This window comes from Ovis aries, chromosome 13 (genome assembly GCF_016772045.2).
Source record: "Ovis aries strain OAR_USU_Benz2616 breed Rambouillet chromosome 13, ARS-UI_Ramb_v3.0, whole genome shotgun sequence".
NCBI lineage: Eukaryota > Metazoa > Chordata > Mammalia > Artiodactyla > Bovidae > Ovis > Ovis aries.
Genome location: NC_056066.1, coordinates 33,330,226 through 33,352,229, shown reverse-complemented (window position 1 = coordinate 33,352,229; position 22,004 = coordinate 33,330,226). Strand labels below are relative to the sequence as shown.

Sequence of the window (22,004 nt, the reverse complement as noted above, 5' to 3'; positions counted from 1 at the left end):
GCATTTCTGCTATCTGGGGGGCGATGCTGCGCCCGCCCGCCCGCCCGCTCCGCGGCGACCGTCTGCTGGTGGGTATTGTCTGGACAGTTCCTGCGGCGACAGGGCCGAGGCCGGAGCGCGGCCCCCGCCCGCCCGGTACCTGTTTGGAGAATAATGGGCGGCTACGGCCCTGCCGCTGGCTGCGGCCGAGTCTATATAAGGAATTGCACGGATCTAGCGGACCGAGGGGCTCGTATGGGTTCCTGCGTTATTTTTAAAACGAGTTTCTGAGAGTAGGGAAATAAATGCGCCTGGAACGGGATCTCCGTATCCTCCAGAAAATGAGGAAATACGGGTTTAAGTCAAAACTCTCCGGCGCTCGCCCCACCCCCAGGCCCGGGCTCCCTTTCTCCCTCCCCTGCGGGATGCGAAACGCGAGGTTTTGTAACCTTTCCTGGCAATTTTAGATTTTGTGTGGGATTTCCTGTCTAGAAGCAGATACGGAGGTTTTTAGGCGGTTTCAAGATGTAAACGTAATTTTAATTTATTCTAGCCGACATTGAAACCGCCGCTTTCGTGAACGGTCTTAGTTATCCAAATACACATTTGCATTTTAAAGACGTCTGATAAGTGATGATCGATAACTAATATTTGGCGTCCTCGTTGTGGAGAGATGACTTGTTACGGCCAGGAGCGGAGCACAGGCTATTGCAATTTTAATTTCCTGTTTTAGCGTCAAACAGTGTGTGTGCTATATTGAGCTGTTGCTGCTGTTGCTGATGTGGCTTTATGAAAGGTAAGTTGGTCTGGAAAGGGCTGTTCGCGTTTTACCTTATTTAAAATGTTCATCGCCAGAGAAAGGGGCTTTTCTTGTTGCTGACGACATGTGTGTGACATGTGAGTCTGAACCACCCAGCGTCTGTGCAGCTGCTGTAAACATGTTTACCTGAGCAGGAAAGGATGGATTTTTCTTCTAAAGATCCTGGGATGTGACTATTACACCCATCAGGCATATCAACAGATGACTTAAGGGGAAAAAGCGATCCTGAAAGGTACTTGAAATCAACAGGAAAGAGAGCTGTTGGATCGCTGCAGCAAATGGCAACTTGTGCAGGTAGAAAAAAGATGGGGTTTAGTTTTCCTCCTGCATGTATGTCAGCCCGCTCCTGTCTGCTGCTTTCATTCTCAAGGGAGGGATTTATTTACCGTGCCTGCTGTCAGTGTTTTTCCTTTGTGTTTAATATTAGAAAAACAGATTTGGGGATGTTTAGCACAAAACGTCTTGTCTGCAGTGAGGATTACTCTCAGAAAACAAAAGGTGTTTCAGATAGCAGTGTGCTACTACAGGTATCTTCCATTTTCATCACTTTTGGCTCCGTCCTTGTATTTCTTTTTGTTCTCAGATTCATTTCATCCATTGCTGATTATTACAGCCACGCTATTTGATTAAGCCTCCTGATTTGCAAATTAAAAATGAAGTTACACGCCATTGTGTTGTGAAACCTCAGGATAGGTGCTGGTTAGGATTTCTTAGCAACGCAATCATATGTAAGTTGCAGTTGTTACTGGAGAGAATCGCTTGGAAAAAATGTTAACTCTTAAATCTTTTTAATGAAGGAATAAATGATGTGATGTATACAGTGGGAGATAGTCATGGAGGTACTTTATGCTGTAATTTATATGTAAATAATTTTTTGTTCATTTTGAAATAAGGCATGCAGATTTTCTCCTCAGCCTCCAGTAAAATATTTTAATTTCTTCTCTGGAATATATCTGCAGAGTAGGATACTAATGGGAGTATCAAGTAATGTGATTTGACAGGGGTAAACCAGTTGAGCAAGGTTTGAGAAAGCATCAACCTTATGTAGTAACTTTATGGTAATGATGTTAGTCGTCTCTAAAGGAGTGGCATTAGAATGGCTTAAATTTTTTTTTTTTTTACCATTTATAATGTAATGCTTTGTTTGCTGTATTTTCAAAATCTGTCTTCTCATTTTCCACTTCTCCTCTTTGTGGTTACTTTTTTTTTTTTTTTTCCTTGAGAAACCTACTCTAGTCACTAATGACTACACACTGATTAATTCACCCTGGATGGACTAGCAGGTACATATCTTCTGTCATTTGCATTTCTGCTTGCTGTCTTTGGAAACCACCAGTAGAGGATGCTAACAAAAATGATTATTGCTTTAGTATTACCATAAACCTGTCTTATCTCCTGTTGATTTGGGACCTCTGCTTTGATAGGGACCTTCAATGTAATTCTGGGTCTTAACTGTTATTTAAAACTAGCCCTAGGTAAATTAGGCATAGCATTTTCTAGGCTGCCAGGACTGGAAAGAAGTAGGATTGTTTTAGCTTGGATAGTTTTATAAATTTGATCTTTTTGAATCTTGAAATTGAGGTTGCTATCAATTTAGTCTTGCTTTAGACCAGTTGTATTACTGCTTCTTTAAAGAAAGTTTTATGTTGGTAGGTTTGGAGAAGAATATGTAATGATTTGTCCATATTTATTTTATATAATTACTATTTTTTTAACTCCCTTTTTCATTCATAGTAAGATCTCTGGGAATATATACTTTTAGACGTTAACATGTAAATGGTTGGATATAGTAAGAAAATTTGAAATTGGTGATACTGTGTAATTATTTTTTCATAATTTATGTAGACTTAAACTATGCATGGGTTGGCAGACAACTTCTGAAGAAGGTATTAAACAGCGGTTACTCAGATGTTAGTGATTTTTAGATTTTGTCTTTCCCGCCCCTTCTAGTTAAGATTCAGAATCAGGTAGTATATAAATTTTAAATTGATCAGCTGAAAATTAAGGAGTGTACATTTGTTTTGAAGTTTTAAATGCATTTAAAAATCTCTGCAGCTTATTAATTAGTATGCTTGTATTCAAAGAATTCTTTTCAATAAATGTAAATTGATATAACTTATATTGCACAAGATTCAGTGTATTTATATCTTTTTGGCCTGTGTCTGTATAATTATGTTAATGTAACTGTAAACTTTTGGAATTCCTACTTAGGTCAAATGTCATGAATATTTATTTCCTTAATTGTTTTTAATGGTTTCTCCATTAATGCACCAACACCATTACCATAATGCAATTGTAATACTCTTTATCTTGAATTGTAGGAATTCAGGTAGGAATTACCTGAATTATCAGGAAAACTTGTGTGAATTTCTCACTTTAGGGTGTCATAGTTCTTCAAGAGTGTGTTTTTGTGTGTATAGTTTCACATTTTCTGATATAGTTCTTGAGATTGGTGTTCTACCAATTCCTAGAGCTCAATAGTGAATAGTGTTGGTTTACTTATTATTATTTTTTTTAATGAACTAAGGAATTTCACCACTAAGCCATGACATGTACAGTTATAGCGTGGAATAAAACTTAAAATATCTTATAAATTGGAAGCATCAAGCACTTGTTAAGATGACTCTGATATAAAAACATATGGAATATTTGGTTTGTACTTTTCTTTCTTATAGACAGTATTTTTTAAAATGCCATACCCTGTGTTTGCAATTTGGATAGCTTTGAAGCATATGGTAAGAAAGTTCTATCAAATTGGAAATGATACATTTAAAATAACAGCATAATTATTGCTCCTGGTTGTGTTATTTTCTTCTCTTTTTTTGCTTTCCCTTGTATAAATCACTTCTAAGCATGTGATTAGAGCCAGATGTAAACACAGATGCAGTATCATGTGGAATTGTATTACTAGCTACACTTGACTACTTGTCATGAATTACAGAAGAGGTAAAGAAAAATCACACAGATTTTGGAAGAAGATATGCGTTAATGTGCAAAAGTGCAGTGAGAGGTTAGAGGACTTGATGAAATGATAGTAGTATTCAGGCGTGAAAAAGGGGAAGGAAATAGCAACTCACTCCAGTGTTCCTACCTTGGAAATTCCATGGATAGGGGAGCCTGGTGGGCTGTGGTCCATGGGGCCGCAAGAGTGGGACCTGACTTAGTGACTAAACCATCACTACCACCACAATCCTTGCAGTATGATCGATAATTTATGGGGAGAAATGTCTCTTCATTTCCAACAGACCTATAAGCTAAATAAAATTAAAGTTCATTATTGACATAAAATGTAAATTTTTAAAATTAAAGTGCCTTAGTTAAGAAATAAAATGCAATATATTAAAAATGAATATATAAAATGAAAATACTTTTTGAAAGACTATGTTGTGCATATAGCTAGCTAAATAATAGCTAAAATAGGTGTATTAAAAGTGGAAAATAAATGGATATACACAGAGTAGGAAAAGTTTTGCAGCAACCTTGGTTAAAATGAAATGTGACCTACTGTACAAGCTTTGCTATAGGAAATCATCTTTCCTTTGGATGAGACAGTGGCTTTTTTCTTATTTTTTCCAGCTTTACTGAGATATAATAGACGCATAACACTGTGCAAGTTTAAGGTGTACAATGTGATAATTTGATACACATATGTATTGCAGCGTGTTTACCACAGTAAGGTTAGTTAACACATCCTTCACCTCACATAATTACCAGTTTGTTGTTGTCATGATGAGAACATTCAACCTCTACTCTCAAAGCAACTTTCAAGTACAGTGTACAGTACTGTTAACCAGCCATCAGTTCCCCGAATTTCTTCGTGTTATAATTGGAAGTTTGTCCCTTTGACAAACATCCCTGTGGAACAGTGCTTGAAGAATGATAGCTGTAAAGGAAGCATTCTTGGGGCATTGGTTTTACCAAATAAAGTTTTTAAGTCTGTTGTGTGCATGATGAGGGTGGTTTATGCTGCTGGTTAATCTGAAACTGGGTGTCTTGAAAGTATGGCAGTAAGAGACCCTCTAGTAGATTGTGTTCAGAGAAAAAAATTAATGTTTACAACCCACTTCATTGATTTTGTTAAAACATACTTTGGAGAATATCATTGGGGTGTAGATAAATTGAAAGGTTCCAAAAGTATCAGCTAAAAAAAGTATTCAAGTCCATGCTTGTGTTAACAGCTATGAAACGTTATTAGATTCTTTATTCCTTCTCTAAGAAGTTATTTTCCTCTCGTTTATTTCTTCAAACATTTTCTTGGTATTTACTAGAGGTCCCCTGTAGACACAGAGAATGCAGTTAATTGTCCACGTACATGTTTGTCCTGTGGTCAACTCTGTGGATATCTGAGACTTGATGTGCAGGCTTTGGAGTCTACACTTTAGCTGTTGGTGGAAGACCTCGTAGTGTGGCGGCCTGGGGGACCTGCAGGAACAACTGTATCTGTGCTGGAATTATTAGGAACAGATGTTTCGTGACCTCTTAATTCCCACTCCCCTTCCCCCGCCCCTTCCCCATCCATATTTAAACTTCAGTGTGGATGAAGATAAATATGGGAGTGATGTCAGTTTCTCATATTTATTCTAAAAATATTGCAAGACATCCCTTTTCTCTTTTAATATGTTCCAGTTTCAGAATTTTAGGTATATTCTAATTTCAGCTTTTAAAATATTTAAAATATTGATTTTAATTTTCTTTTTGTAAAATGTGACATCACTATTCTTCAGATACCTCAGTTACTATTCGTGGTTACTAAGCTACAGTATAGTCTAATTTCTCTTATTTTTAAGGCCTTCTATCCATTCAATCCACAGATCTAATTGAACGCTTGTTTTATTTGTTGTTGTTGTTAAGTGCCCAGAATGTGACCAGTTTGTTGATTTTAAAAATTCATCATTCTTTTGGAATCTTAACATGTTTAATATGGAACGGACCTTTAGGGAATCATCAGTTTTTATCTGAAAACTGATACAGTAAAGCTGAAATTTAGAACCTTCAAGTAGAAACTCCATGAGAGACTTTAACATATGTTTTAAGAAGGGGCAGTGGTAATGGGTGGAATACCTAAAATCCTTCATGAAATAAAATGTCTGAGCCTGGGTTCCAGTTAACCTTACTCTACCTTAGATATGGGAAAAGGCTCTTTGAACATCACGGTATCTCTAATGTTTTCTAGTTTCTATCCTAAAAAACTAAGTTGCTGTTCACTCCTATTGCTACATCTTTTTCTAAATCTCTCTTGATACTCTTTTTTTTTTTAATTGGGGGAGGAAATTGTTGGAGCAGAGAGAAAATAATTTAATGTGAACAGATAGTAATTAAATGAAATCTTGGAGCTGGAGGGATTTGGGAGAATTATCCAAATCTATTTTTTTTCAGATAAGTAAACAGATTCAAAGAGGAAAAAGAACTTTGCAAAATTCTGTTACTAGTTTGCTTGGACTTGGTTCCAGTTTCTCAGGCGAGTAGCTTGATATGCCTTAATTGGACCATTTCACCTATGAAGATAACAAGGAAGAAGTAGAAGTCTTGAATTCTCAGATTTATCATAGGAAAAACCAAAGGTATCTTGTGGAATACTCAGTTGTCTCATAAAAATGGATTTCTAATCTCTTCCCATAAATCCATCAAATTTGACAGTTGGTGTGCTGACTTCATCTAAAACATTGCAGGTGCAGAGTTGGTATCGTGTTGCTTAGAGGCATATTCCTATTACTTGGATTGTCATTGTCCCTCTTCATTCCCTGCCTCAGCTTCCATTCACTCTCTCCTTCCCAACTCTCGCTTGTACTCAATCTAATGTGTTTTATGTATGTTCTTGGCTGTTTCCTTGTAAAATTATCTAGTTCTTTGTTTTGTATCCGTATAACTGATATTTTGCTGTATGTTTCCTTCACTTAGTGTTGTTTGAGATCTGTTCATGTTATTGTAAGTACATGTCTTTCATTGCTTGTAGCTGTGTGGTATTTCATGGTTTGCTTCAGCACTTAACGATTACTTAATCAGTTCCCCTAATAATGGTGACCCATATTGACTCCAACTCTTGGGTACAAATAATTCTGTAAAAAGCATCTTTCTATCTGTTGCTAATGGCTGTGAAAGAGTTTCTCTGGGAACATATATCCAGGCATCGCCCGCGAACATATATCCAGGCATCGTATTGCTGAGTTATAAGTTAGTCACGTATTAAATATCACCAAGTTCTGCCAGATTATTTCTGAAGTGGCTACACCAGTTTTTTCCCTTCACCAGTGTTAGATAATTCCCATTTTCTTGCATTTTTGTCAGCTTTTGGTATTGTACAGCATCTACATTTGGTTAATTTAACAGTTGTTAAGTAGATTATTGTAATTGCTTTGTATAAAGTATAAAACACATTTCTCTGTTTCATAGGCAGGTTGATTGTTTCTTCGCGTCCTTGGTGGCCATCTAAGTTTCCCTTTCCAGGTCTGACTTATTCATGCTCTTTGCCTTCTTCTTGGTTGAGTTTCCACTTGTTGATTTCCTGAAATTCCTTGTGTGTTTGAGATAGTAATCCCAGTCACCTGTTGATGTTGACTATGGTATGGGGATCCCAAATTGTAATATACTTAAATCCATCAGGTTTTTTTACTTTGTGGGTCATACGATGTCCTTTCTAATCCATAAGTTACAAAGATATTTTCTTAGATTTTCTTCTGATAGTTTTGTAGTTTTACCTTTCATATTTAGGTCTTTGGTAAGCCTGTAGTTCACTTTTTGAATATGGTGTTTCTTTCTGAAGGGGAGCAAACAGTAGTTAAGGATTTGGGTTGATCCTATAATATATTACCTGAGTTGCCTTGACTAAGAAAATTAAGTTTCTTAGTCTCCATGTGCTTAAATTCCCCCATATGTAAAATGGGGATGGTAACCTTAGAGTTTACCTTAGGTTGAATAAGATGTATGAAGCCCTGAGCTTGATACATGTTTTAAGCATTCAATAAATTTTGTTTAAATTTTTATTTATATTATTAAGATTATTTGCTTTAAATGCATCTTGACTCAACTGACAATTTCTTATTCTCTTGTCCATAATTAACTTTAACTAATACAGTAATAAGTGCCATCTAAAAGGATATTGTTTTATTTATATTTATTTTTATTTATTTATAAAATTTGTTTTTTGTTTCTATAGCTTTAACCTTAAGCATTGCTTAATTGTTTTGGTCTTAACAACATGGCTGACTGTTAAGTCAGTAGAACAGCAACATAACCTGAAGCTTCATCTTACGGGTATCTGGGTATGTCATTTAGCTTTAGAAAGGCTGCCTTGGACTCTTTTTAAAGGACATTTTATTGCAAGACACCTCACCATATTACCTCATATATAGTATTGACCTGAACTTGTTATTCTGCTGCCTAAAACAGCCTAATCCCAAGGAAGCTAAGCTTCATATGCCATAATTGAATAGCATAAGGAATGTGGCATCCACAACTTTTCATGGTTTCATTCATTTAGTTTGAAAATAATACGGAAGAAGACAGTTGTATGTCTTCCTAAAACATAGTGTGTCCTTGTGGTTATAGATCAAGGCAATCCTAAGATAAAAGTTAAAATGTGACTCTGATTTTTGTGCATGTTATGAAGTTTTATTGAGGTTTAACTTAGGTACAGGAGTATGCATGTACATTCTGATGAGTTTCAACATACCTGTGGTTACCTGTGTAACCAACAACAGAATCAAGATACGGAATGTTTCCGGCATCTCCAAAAGTTCCCTTGTACCTCGTCTCTGTCAGTCATCGCTGCCTCTGGCCCAAGCCACTGGCAATCCGGTTTTGATCATTAGAGATGAGATTGACCATCCTAGAGTTTTATATGAGCAGAATCATACAGTGTGTGCTGTCTGCCTGCTTTCGCTCAGCACAGCTTTTCATTGTGTTATAGCATGTATCAGTAGTCCATCCCTTTTGTCTTGCTGAGCAGTCTTCCCTTGTGTGGTAGAATTGATTTTCTGTTCATTTGCAATGGGCTTACCACAGGCAGGCCTTGAAGATCCTGCAGGTTTTGTTCCAGATCACCACAGTAAAATGAGTGTCGCCTTGAAGTGTCACATGCAGGCCTCACTGTCCTGTGCTCTAAGTGTTCAGTAGGCAGCATTATGTCTTAAAAAGCTACACACACCTACATTAAAATAAGTGCTGAAGCATGCTAGCCATCATTTGATAACACACGGTTGCCTCAAACCTTCAGTTTTTTTTTTTTTTTTTTAGTGCAGTGACTTTGAAGTACTGTAAAGTCAAACAGTAGAACGAGTTATGCCTGCATTTGGGTTGTTTTCTGGTTCTTTGCTGTAGAACAAAGCAGCTATGAGCATTCACATCCAGTTTTTATGTTATATGCTTATATTTCTTTTGGGTAGAATTGCTGGCTCATGTAGTAAGTGCATGTTTAACTTGGCAAGAAACTGCCAAACTAGTTTCTCGTGTGCTTGTACCGTTTCATCTTTTGCAAAGAATAATAGTTCTGGTTGTTCCAATCCTTGCAGACGTTTGTCCATGTTTTAGATTAGGCTATTCCAGTAGGTATGTAGAGGTGTACTTTGGTTTTAATTTGGATTTAACTGAAAACTAATGACGTTTAAGTATTTTCTGATGTACTTATTGGCCATTTTGATATTTTGTTTTCTGAAATATGTCTTCTAACCATTTATCTACTTTTAATTGGGTTGCTTGCCTTTTTATTATTGAGTTATAAGAGTTCTCTGTATATTCTGGATCCAAGATCTTTGTTGGATTTAGATATGTGAAATATTTTCTCCCTTTCTGTGGCTTATCCCACATTTGATGAAGTACAGTTTATAATTTTATTCTTTTAGGCTTTGTGCTTTTTGTATTCTAGGAAATCTTTGCCCAGTTGAGGAAAATTTTCTCCTTATTTTTTAAGTTTATAGCTTTAACATTTGTGTCTATGGTCCATTTCGGGTTAACTTTTGTCTGAATCTTGTTTTGATTTTCATCTGCAAATGTAGATAGCCTTGAGTAGTTTGCAGGAGACAAAAACTAGATCTTACTCATCAAAATTTCAGCATAAGAATTTCTACTTGAGATTTTTAAGAATGTTTTTCAGAACCTAACTAAAGAACTGAAGTTCTTTCTTGATTGTAGAGAAACACAAATCCTGCTTTCCTGGTTTTATACATTTTTTTTTAAACAGAGAGCCATTTCATTGTGTCCAGTCAGTTTTCAATTTTTTTCTGTCCTTGACACATTTTCATTTCACAGAGATACTCAAGGCTAACGTTTTCTAGAAAGATCCTGAAAGAGGGTAACCAGACTTGAGCTGCCTGTGAGTGTTCTCTGTGCACTCTTGCATTCCTGCGTGGTGGTGGTGAGTTTATCACTTCCAGTCTTAAACTAGCTGGTTGTTGCTCCTTCCTCTGGTCTGCCACGCAGGTTGCTGCCGAAACTATCTGTGAGAAAAGAAGTCTCATTCAATCATTACCCTAGTTAAACCCCTTCCTGGGATCTTTACTAACTTACTGGGCAAAACCAAGGTCCTTCCAGAGGCATCCCAGGCCCTGGTTTATGGTCCTGCCTGCTATTTCTCCCTCTTTCTGGCGGCCCCTCCCGCCTCCAGACTCCTGGCTTTTGCTCCGTGCCTTCCGAGGTCCTTTTGTTCCCTCTACCTGGTATACACTTTTCCCCCCATGATCCCCTGGGTTTTGTTACATTGTGAAATGACAGGAGTGCATCTCAGATGTTTCTCCCACTAAAATGCTTTCACTGGTCCCCTTCCCGTTTGTCAGAGGAAGGTGGCTGTCTTCTCTTCTGTTACAGTTGTGGGCCAGGTTTATGCTTGTATTATTGTGCTTGTTCTGCTGTGTCACGGAGTTTCTGTGTCATCCTCCCTACCTGACCCTGGTTTTCTTGATCTTTCTTCATTTTTTTTTAATTGGAGGAAAATTGCTGTACATTGTTGTGCTGGTTTCCTTTTCTTCCCTGCCCTGGTATGCCAGGGGTGGTCTCAAGGTGGTGGTGACTGGCCAGGTTCAGCACCTGCGGTGTTTACACTGTTCTCCACAGGGCAGGTGCTATTCTGAGGGTGTCACATTTACTATTAAGAGCTCATTTGATTCTCAGTGATCCTGTTAAGGTCAGACCCTTTTTGTAGGGCTAATAAACAGTAGAACTGGGGTTTGACTCCAGTTAGATTCCGTCTTCCTGGACCCTGCCCTTTCGTGCCTCTCAGTGAACCTGCCTATGGTAGGCAATCAGTGCTTGTGGAGTCAAGGCTAACCCTTGGAGAAGTTGTCTTGCCCTGCTCCCCTCTGCCCCTAGGGTAACTTCAAAGACTATTTTCAAATTTTCTGTGTTTTGTAATATTTAAATATTTTAAAGCATATAGATCTGAGTTGGTTAATATTATGTTTACTTCTCAATGTGAGCTTTTTTAAGGTCATTTCTCTTGAGACTGGTGGTTTTTTATTTAAGTTAAAATCTTGCTTCCTAAAACGTTTTTCCCATAAAAGGTAACATATACCAAATAAAGCTGCTTTCCTCTTAACATAAATGATCATTATACCCTTTGTTGTTGTTGTTTGATCCCCAAATTGTGTCCAGCTCTTTACAACCTTATGCACTGAAGCCCACCAGGCTCCTCTGTCCTTGGGATTCTCCAGGTAAGAATACTGGAGTGGGTTGTCATTTCCTCCTCCAGGGGATCTTCCTGACCCAGACATTATACTTTTGTCTCCTGCATTGCAGGTGGCTTCTTTACCACTGAGCCACCTGAGAAGCCCCATTATACCCATTACTTTGGCAAAGATGCTTGATCTTGTTTTTTTTTGCTACATACTTTATCCCTCATTGAAGTTGATTAAGATAATGTTTGTTTATTATTTATCTTTTTCATGTCCTAAAAAGCCTATATGTCACTGGATTAACTCCTATGTGGTTCTTATTTTTAAGATAGTATTTTTCTAACTAATTTTTCTATTTTTATCACCTGTTCCTATTTCTTGAAAATCCATTGTAACTAACTTTTATCTTATTTTTTGTTTGTAAAGCTCTCACTTTTTTATAGTCCACTTAGCTTTGTATCTGGCTTGAACTTTATAGATACTAATGCATAATTCCTTCTGTTCTGGTATCCTTAGGTGCATGTATAGAAAGAGCTTTGAACTGAAAGATAGAAGTCTTAGATGCTAATATTAAATCTACTGCTACTCAGCCTATGAAATTGGGAAAATAATTTATTTGGGTCAAGTTTGTTCATCTGTAGAATGAGCATGATGGATCTCTGTGTGAAAGGCAGTGAAACCCTGAGGATGAAGGATACAGTATGTAGCCCTGAAGAGCTTACAGTGTACTATGGAAGAAATATAGGAAAACCAGCCTTTAGAATATAGTTTGATGTATAACTGATGTGATACTCTGACCCACATGCACAGAGGGGATGGCTGTGTCTTACAGGATGTGTCTGGGTTATCTTAGTAAAGATGTAGAGAGCAATATTCCAAACAGGGAATTGTATGCAAGTACATCACACACACACATACCCAGGGTTAGGGTTAGGGTTAGGGGCTTACAAGTCACGTTTGGTTGAACTCTGTAGGGCAAGTGGAGGAATGGCTAAAGATGAGGCTGGAGAATTAGATTGGAAGCAAATGAAAAAAATAAAGCTGTGTTTTACTGTGATTGGATTTTATCTTGGATGCAATGATGATGAGGAATTGCCAAAGGTCTTAAGGAAGAGGGTGAGGTGATTATGTAATCTATCATCCAGTTTTCTTTATGTATTAGATGTTAAATGATTAAACACTGAAGAACATATATGCTGCTTTATTAAAAGTGGGAAAAGCTATAAAAGTGAAAGCATATTTTCCCTGTTTTCCCGAGTTTTTGCTTGGGCGCTGCATTGCTAACAGTCACACAGTAACTGCTCTGATTGTGCGGCTGCCGTTGTGACGGTCGCCACTGCCACTTCCTCATCTCTGAATAAAAGACTTACTTCACTGGAAGCAGAAGTGGCCTTGGTTGGAGTAGATTGCTCAAATCTGTAAGAAGTTGGTTGTTTCTGAGCTCTGCACTATTGTGAGGAATTTTATATATATATATTTTTATATATATATATATATTTTTTCCTTTTTCAAATCAGTAAATCACAACCCATGCAAATGTGTTGTGGACTTACAGTCTTAAGGAATAAGATGGTTTTGCTGCTGTTAATTATGATTCTCTGAAGATGTAAAATCCTCTGCATTTATTATTACTGGGCAGTTTTCTAGATTATTTCTGGCACTTATTAATGGTTCTGTGTAGAACTCCATCTTGTGAATCTGTTATATGTACTTTGTGATCAGTTCTCTACTGTAGATAATTAATAAAATAAGGTAATGGTGCTTGCCATTCTTTGGGCTGGCAGGATCCACTACCTGCTTGTTAATATTAAAGAAGGCTGATAAATGAGCTGACTCTTACTGTCTACATTAAAATAACTAGGCATGTATGAAACTTACAGATTCCAAATAAAATAAAAGTTTGTTTAAGGGAATGTTTCTGGTTCATAATAGCTGTAGGATTGGTGTGTGTTTCTCTTAATAAACAAACAGAAAAAAAAATTCAAGCTCTTTTGGGAAATCACACTGCATGTTAAAGGATAGATTAGTGCTTGTATTTAGACCAGGTGCTGAGAAAGCACACTTCATCGTGTTTCAATCACTAAGTAATTCTTATGTAAAAAATATTGTCTTATCTGTATGGTGGTGGTGGTTTAATTGCTAAGTCATGTCTGACTCTTGCAACCCCATGGACTGTAGCCTGCCAGGCTCCTCTGTCCATGGGATTCTCCAGGCAAGAGTGCTGGAGTGGGTAGCCATTCCCTTCTCCTCTTATCTGTATATGTTTTCTAAATATATCACATTGGACCTAATTTTGTGTTAATTAAGGGGCTTTTGTGCTCCATATGCTATAAACTGTATTTGTAGTAGAAACTTTTAAAGCTTAACTAAGTTCATCTTCATGATACTCATTTGTACCTTTTGTATATGTTTACCTTACTGTGTGTGACAGTAGTAAACTTAACTGTTGTAAAATGCTCTGTAATCGTGGCTTTACCATGTGAAGTTGCTTTTCTGGACAAGGCTCATCCTCCTCTTTTTTCCACAGTAGATGAGTATGGAGTTTTACTGTGCTACAAAAACAGTTCAAGGCAGGAAGGCGGACTTGGACAGTCTGTTCTTGGACAGTGACGCATCGGGGGAAGGAAGCAAGGTACTAGCTGTTGGCAGATTTCGTGACCACACTCACCCCACTTGTTCTTGGTCACCTGAGTCATGCAGAGCCCAGGTTGCCGTCTGTCCTTGGTGCACTGGGTTGAGTCAGCAGTCAGTTAACAAGTCACGGTCATACTGCCACCATCATGTTCTCTTGAGTTTCTGATCACCAAGGGTAAGGAAGGCGGCCGCAGATGGAAAGTCTGAGATGTAAGGCGAGAGAGCCCAGGAGACGAAATGGTCAATAAGGAAGACAGAGCAACACTGTAAACTTGGCAGGAGGGTAATATTATTGATAAGCTGTAGACTTTGGTAAGTTGTGTACTCATGTTAAAACTTCTGAGATAAGGAATAAAAATCTGGAAGTAGTATGTATTTCTTCCAAACTAGTAGAATAGGGAAATAGAATTAGAAAATATACTCAATTTTTTAAAAAAAGACAAGAAATGGGAATAAAGTAGAAAGCACAAATAAGGTAGTAGTAATATAAATGTAAATATATTAGAAATGAAATGCATGTAAATTGGAAAAATGCTCTTGTTAACAGAAACTCATTGTCAGATTGGATAAAATAGGAAAATCTACTTATGTGCTCTTTCAAAGAAACATGCCTTTTAAAAAGTTATAAAAAATTTAAAAAGGATAAAAATAAGATATGCCTGACAATAGTTACTAAAGAAAAGCTATGTTATGTTGCCATATGAATATTGTGTAAAGTTTACTTTGGGGGGAAAAACTATCCTAGAGAGTGAGGGTCACCAAATAATGATAAAAAAATGATAAAAGGAATGGTAATTTAAAACTGCCATGCACCTGATAATATGCTTTCTAAATATATTAAGCAAAAAATAGGACCACAGGAAAAAATCCATCAGCATTGTGAGTTATTTAAAGGTTTCCCTTACTAGAGCTTAGTATTAATTTTTAATAAGCTTATAATAATTTATCTGCTTATAAATGTTGAAATAAGCAGAGAAAATCAACAAAAATGTAGAAGATTTTAATAACAGCATTTACAAACTTGCTGTCATGGCCATTTATAGAACATTGCCTGTCAGATAGCTTTAAAAAATTCTTTTAAAGCGCATGGGGAACATATAATAAAACTGACAGTACTCTGGTCAAATACAGCCGGTTTTTAACAAATTCCTGTATATTGACATCATACTGCAGTCTCTGTTTACAATGCCATTAACTACAAACACATAATTTATATAACAATAATGATAACATAATTTCCCTGTCAGTTCAGTTCAGTTCAGTCGCTCAGTCATGTCCGACTCTTTGCGACCCCATGAATCGCAGCACGCCAGGCTTCTCTGTCCATCACCAACTCCCTGAGTTCACTCAGACTTGGGTCCATCGAGTCACTGATGCCATCCAGCCATCCCATCCTCCGTCGTCCCCTTCTCCTCCTGCCCCCAATCCCTCCCAGCATTAGGGTCTTTTCCAATGAGTCAACTCTTCGCATGAGGTGGCCAAAGTACTGGAGCTTCAGCTTTAGCATCATTCCTTCCAAAGGTGGGAATTCAGGTATATTATTTGCAAATAACTCTTGGGCCAAAGAAAAACTCATAAAGAATGTTATAAAATATTTATAATTTAACAGTAATAAAATACTGTATATCGGGGCTTATGTGATATAGCTAAAGTGATAGTTTATGGAAATTTGTAGACTTTAATGTTTATGTTACAGGACTATATGCTGAAAAAAATAACTGAATTGTTAAGAATTAGAAGAATAAAAGAATGCTCCTTCAAGTAGTGTAAAAAGGAAATATAAGTTAATTAAATTGAAACCAAAAGTAAATTAGAGGAAACAATGCAACTAAGAACCTGTTATTTCTAACAAGATTGAAAACTACTGGCAGGGCTAAAGGAAAGAGAAGTCACAAGATAGTATGGTTCTGGAGTGAAGAAGAGTGTTCCAGTGGTGTTTCAGGAATGGCCATCTTTATGCTCCTGTAGATGGAAGTTACATCAGTGGACACATTCCTAGAAAAATATAGCTTGTATTGATTAGCTCAAGAAGGCATAAAAGATTGAATGGTCTTAAAACATAAAGGAAAAATATGCTCACAAAAATACCAGCTACACACAGGTTACTAGCAAATTCTATTGATACAAACTATTCAAGGAATAATAGTAAGATATTCATAAAGGAAGCCTGATCAGTAACAGCACTGGTATTGTTGGATGACCCGGTATTTGGGGTGGTTGGTTAATTAAGTGGAGAAAAGTTAAGTTGGAGCATCACCTCGTAATAGTTAAAGAAATCAGTTAGACTTGATTGTAGATCTAAACCTGTAGGTAAGATAAAGGCATACTTAAGGTAAAACCATACCACTTTCCAAAGGTAATAGAGTAGGATATTTTAAGGACTGAATAAATAAGGTAAAAATGCATAAATAGAGCAAAAGATGGGCAAGCATGACTACATCAAAATTAATAATTTTTTCACTACATAGATATGTAAAGAGCCTAGGGATTAGTTCTCAGCACATAAAAAGTCTGCCACACAGCGAAATAAAGAGCTCAATAGAAAACTGGGCAGAGGACTTAAATGTCATTTCATTCATAAAAGAATAAAGTCATTTGACCAATAAGCATATTATAAGATATTCAACTTCATGAGTAATCAGGGAAAGAAAGTGAAGTCACTCAGATGTGTGTGACTCTTTGCGACCCTGTGGACTGTAGCCTACCAGGCTCCTCCATCCATGGGATTCTCCAGGCAAGAATGCTGGAGTGGGTTGCCATTTCCTTCTCCAGGGGATCTTTTCAACCCAGGGATTGAACCCAGGTCTCACACATTGCAAGCAAACACTTTTCCCTCTGAGCTACCAGAGAAGCCCCTGAGTAATTAAGGAATCACATGTTAAAACCACAAGAAGGCATTTAATTCCTCCTAGATTCTCAAAAATTAAAAGGCAAATGGTACTTCTGTTCATGTAAGTATGGAGCAGCTGGAACACTTAGAAAGTAATGGTGGTAATGTTAATTGGTACAGCCACTAGGAAAAAACTGGTGTTATTAAACGAAGATGCACATACGCTATGAGGCAGTGTCTCCATTCCTGAGTGTGTCCTTGGGAAACCTCTCCACTTGACATGTTAGGTGACGTGTATAATTGTCCATACAGCGCTGTTGATAACAATAACAACAAAACCCTTAAATTCACAGTAGGATGCATAGTGATATATTCAGACAATGGAATGCTAAAAATGAGTGAGTTATAGCTGTGCTCAATAGTTCAGATCATCTGAAGAATGTACTGTTGGTACAAAACAAATCATAGAAGATATAGCATGGTTCCGTTTATATAAAAGTCAAGAATATGTGAAGTAATATGCTGTTCAAGGATACAATTACAGTACAACTCTAAAGGGAATGATAAACATAAAATTGGAGATGAGTGAATAACATTGCTTTGGGGAGGGACATAGTAAATGCAAGAGGTAAGGGTAATGTTTTTTTCTTAAAAGAAAAAACAAAACAACAAACCTGTATGGTGAATACTGAAATATTTATTTTTATTTATACCTTAAACTTATTTATAGAATTATTTTTAGTATTTAATATTAACAATTACTTATAAAATTAATCAGCTGCTGATAATCAGTATTTAACTGAAAATAGTAACCGGGAAAAGTTATTTTGAATATCTCGAGTTTTTAATATGACATTTGTGTCTTTTTTGAGGGAGTGTGTTAGTCTCTCAGTCATGTCCAATTGTTTGCAACCCCATGGGCTGTAGCCCATCAGGCTCCACTGTCCATGAGATTTTCTAGGCGATGCTGGAGTGGCTCCGCGTGCCTCCCTCTAGGGGGTCTCCCAGCCCAGGGATCAAGCCTGGGGCTCTTAGGACTCCTGCTTGGCAGGCAGGTTCTTTACTGCTAGCGCCACCTGGGAAGCCCCATGAGGCACAGACAGCTTTAATTCTTTAACATTTTTCTGAATACTGAATTTACAGTTTTCTACTTTCAAATATATTCTACTTATTGATTGCATTTTAAGAAGTTTGAGAACAGCCTTGCCCTGCCTTATGTTTTTTTTTTTAACTTAAAACGTATGTTATGTATTTTATTCTCACAATTTGTGGATATAATGTTTTATTTCGGGATATTGGGCTTCCCTGGTAGCTCAGCGGGTAAAGAATCCACCTGCAATGCAGGAGACCCCATTTTGATTCCAGGGTTGGGAAGATCTTCTGGAGAAGGGATAGGCTACCCACTCCAGCATTCTTGGGCTTCCCTTGTGGCTCAGCTGGTAAAGAATCCACCTGCAATGCGGAAGACATGGATTCAATCCCTGGGTTAGTAAGATCCCCTGGAGAAGGGGAAGGCTACCCATTCCAGTATTCTGGCCTGGAGAAGTCCATGGACTGTATAGTCCATGGGGTTGCAAAGAGTCGGACAGACTGACTGACTTTCTTTCAGGTTATTACCACTTTTTTTGTTGTTGTTATTGTTTATAAAATAGTAGTTTTATGTGTCAGGCACTATTCTAAGCACTTTAAAAATATTAACTCACTTAATCTGCATTAAAATCCTGTGAGATGGATATTGTTATCTTGTTTTATAGCCATGGACATAGAGACAGAGAGGCTGTTGCCTAAGGTGGCACCACTAGTAAGTAGAGCCTGTAAACCCAGCAGCCTGGCTCCAGACCACTGAGCTACAAAAGACCTTATGAAGTAGGTCTCTAAGGGAAACATCATTTTCAGTATTATTTAATAAAGAGGGTACTATTTTGGAAAATTGACAGCTTATTGTTAGACTATGATCAAATGATTATATAATTCCCTTTTATCTGATGTAAAAAATGATCTGAATAAATGATGTATTTCTAGACAATGCTTAAATGGACTCAAATTAACCTGTGTCGATATATTCATGAGATGAGAAAGGTCAGAGGTCAGAGTACCTGTTCGTCTAATTGCAGGTCTAACCCATGCACAGATGGTGATAATGACCTTTCTTTCTTCTTCTGAAGGTAGTTGATGAAGTCATACTTTAAATAGGAAAGTTTAATGGTAGCATGTATGAATTTTGGAAAGCAATATTTGATTCAGGGATGCTGATGTGATACTTTTGGGAAATTCCTATAATAAGATAGACTATGAATAGAAAAAAAGTAGGCAATTGTAAGTGATTTGTGAAGAAACTAGTAGTAACATTTGAAAATTAGGCACCAGAGGTAGAGAGAAAAGACTCAGATCCTTTAGAGTGACAGTTCTTTACCCACTGAGGGCCACATCCTTTTGAGAATCTGATGTTAGCTGATAGAAATTTCCATGTAAATTCAAGGGTTTTATAACTCTGTGTTCTTACTCTTTTTCCCCTACCAAGCACATCCGGCTTTTGGCACAAGATATTTTTCTTTCAGATGTCAAAACAGTCAGGGATACATTTTAGAAATTGTTAACTTACTCTTTCGGTATAAACTTGAAACCATTTGGAGGATAAACTATAGAAAAAGTCTTGATTTTTGTTGAATGGAACTTCAGCTAATCTTTAAATCCCATTCATAACATTTTAGAAATAGCACTTAACATTCAGAAAGGAAAAAATAAATCAGCTAACTTTTCATTTTCTGTTTTATACAGTTTTACAATCTGGTACTTGATGAACTTACTTGCTGTTCTTGGTATGAGATTAGATGGTATAATATAACCAACATTTAATGCTTGTCACCTGTGTCATAGGCACTGTGCTAATTGCTAGGGATCCAGTGATGGATAAAGCTGTGGTCCTGCACTAAGAGAATTCATAGTTGGATGATGGATAGAGTCACAATACAGGTGTTTGTAGTACAGTACAGTTAGTGTAATATAGAAAAATGGAAAGAATGGCCAAAGAAAGCAATAGTGGAAGCAATAATGTCTGAACTGAGTATTTAAAGAATCGGAGAGAGAGCATTTGTGCGTGTGTCTGTGTTGGGGAGTGGTGGGGAATAGGAACCAAGGGCAAACCTGGGGGAGAAGAGAGGTGAAGACACGTTGATGAAAGGCAACAGTTGTGGTCTGGAAGTACATGCAGGTATGTGTTGGTAGGAGAATAACTAAGGGACCAACAGGGTGGAGAGCTGCAGTACCAGAACACGGGAAGCTTTTTTATGCCGTTGTTAGAAGACTGAAGTTCCTCTCTCATTTTTTTGCTTTGGGAAGCCATCAATGAGTGTTAAGCAGGGGCTGTATGATTGTTGCCAAGTTGAATGGGTTACTCTGGTAGCTGTTATGGATGGTAAATTTGAAGTGAAGAAGATTGGAGGTGGGAAGGCCAAGTAGTTGGCTTAATCAGAGCTGACAAGGACTTAAATAGTACTGTATTAATAAAAATGGAGAAGCAGGAACAGATTTCAGACTCTTTACACTTGATATTGGTTGATAGTAACTTCAGTACTACTTGATGCTTGGAAATAGCTGGGGGGCAGGAGTAGACAAGATTAACTCCAGAGTTTCTAGCCTATTGCTTGCATGGATGGTGATGACACCAAGCAGAGCGAATACATGATGAGTAAGGACCAGTCTAGAAGCTAAGCAAGTCAGATTGGGATATTTTGAGTTTGAGGTTTAGAAAGGCAGTTGACTTTTTGAATCTGATGCTGTGATCTGGTGATTGACGTCATGAGACCTTTCAGGCAGCATCTATGGGCTAAGAACATGGAAGAGGACAGAAGATAGATAGGCTGTTGGGGAGTTTCAGAGTCAGGTGGAGAAAGAGAAGCCCCACAAAGGAGAGAAGGAATCAACCAAGAACAAATGAAATAATCAGTGAGCCCATCTGAGGCTCCAGCTAAGGCTCCAACTATGGAAATAAGAGCCATGTTTTTAATAGAACAAATTGACATGGCTGTGATGCCCTCTGTAGCCTAAACAAGTAAGTGATGGCATTCGAGATGCAGCAGTAATCCAGGGTTGGAGTCTCACCAGGCTGGCACAGTACAAACTTAGGAGCTTAGTGCAGCTAATGTGTTGAAGTCAGAGCAGTTTAGGTGATCGGCTGTGGCAGGTATTGCGTATTATGTACTGTGCATTATTCTTTATATGTATCAACTCATTGAATTCTCACAACAGCCTTCTCTGTTCCAGGAGATTCTCTGTTCCAGGAGATTCTAAGTGTCAGTTCCATGAGGACAGGGATTTCTGTCCTCAGTGCCTGACCTGCAGAGTGCGCCCACATGGTTGTTGAATAAATGAGTGGATTTCTTGTTGTTGTTCTTCAGTCGCGAAGTCATGTCCAGTTCTTGACAACCCCATGGACTGCAGCGTGCCAGGTTCTCCTGTCTTTCACTATCTCCTGGTGTTTGCTCAAACTCATGTTCATTGAGTCAGTGATGCCATCCGACCATCTCGTCCTCTTCCGCCCCTTTCTCCTCCTGCCCTCAGTCTTTCCCAGCATCAGGGTCTTTTTCCAGTGAGTTGGCTCTTAGCATCAGGTGGCTAAAATATTGGTGCTTCAGTATCAGTCCTTCCAGTGGATATTCGGAGTTGATTTCCTTTAGGATTGACTAGTTTGATCTTGCTGTCCCAGGGACTCTATCTAAAGAGTCTTCTCCAGCACCACAGTTCAGAAGCATTAATTCTTCAACTCTCAGCCTTCTTCATGATTCAACTCTTAAATCCATACATGACTGTTGGAAAAGCCATGGATGTAAAGTATCATTTCCATTTTGTGGAGGTAGAAACTGGGCAAGGAGAGGTTCAGTGACTCATGTTACTTAGTGACAGAGCTGGTAGAGATGGAAGTGAGCCAAGACGTGGAGCTGGGAGAACAAAGGCATCCTGGGACTGTCCAGGAGGTATGGTGGGGACAAGGTCCTGACAGATGCAGAGAGGAGGATGGTCAGGGAGGTAAATGATGGGGGTTGTTCTGGGTGGTGACAAAGGGTCAGGTCTCTGGAGTGGAGTGGAGTGGAAAGTGTTCTCTGTAGACGTTTGGATGGAGGGGAAGGTGGTGGCCCAGCCC

At 37.9% G+C, this 22,004-nt stretch overlaps 1 protein-coding gene across 8 annotated transcripts in view; it reads left to right on the top strand.

Moving 5' to 3' along the window:
- The window catches only part of ZEB1 (zinc finger E-box binding homeobox 1), a 207,899-nt gene that overhangs the window by 8,511 nt on the left and 177,384 nt on the right, over positions 1-22,004 (top strand). Inside the window, exon 1 of one of the 8 annotated variants that reach the window (XM_042230614.2) lies at positions 452-775. The exons of 5 other annotated variants lie outside the window; for them this stretch is intronic. In XM_042230614.2, the coding sequence (XP_042086548.1) occupies positions 769-775 (7 nt within the window). In that variant the 5' untranslated portion in view covers positions 452-768. Of the gene's footprint in view, positions 1-451; positions 14,033-22,004 lie in introns of those variants that run through there. 2 more of the 8 variants (XM_060397429.1, XM_060397428.1) reach the window with 2 other exon arrangements.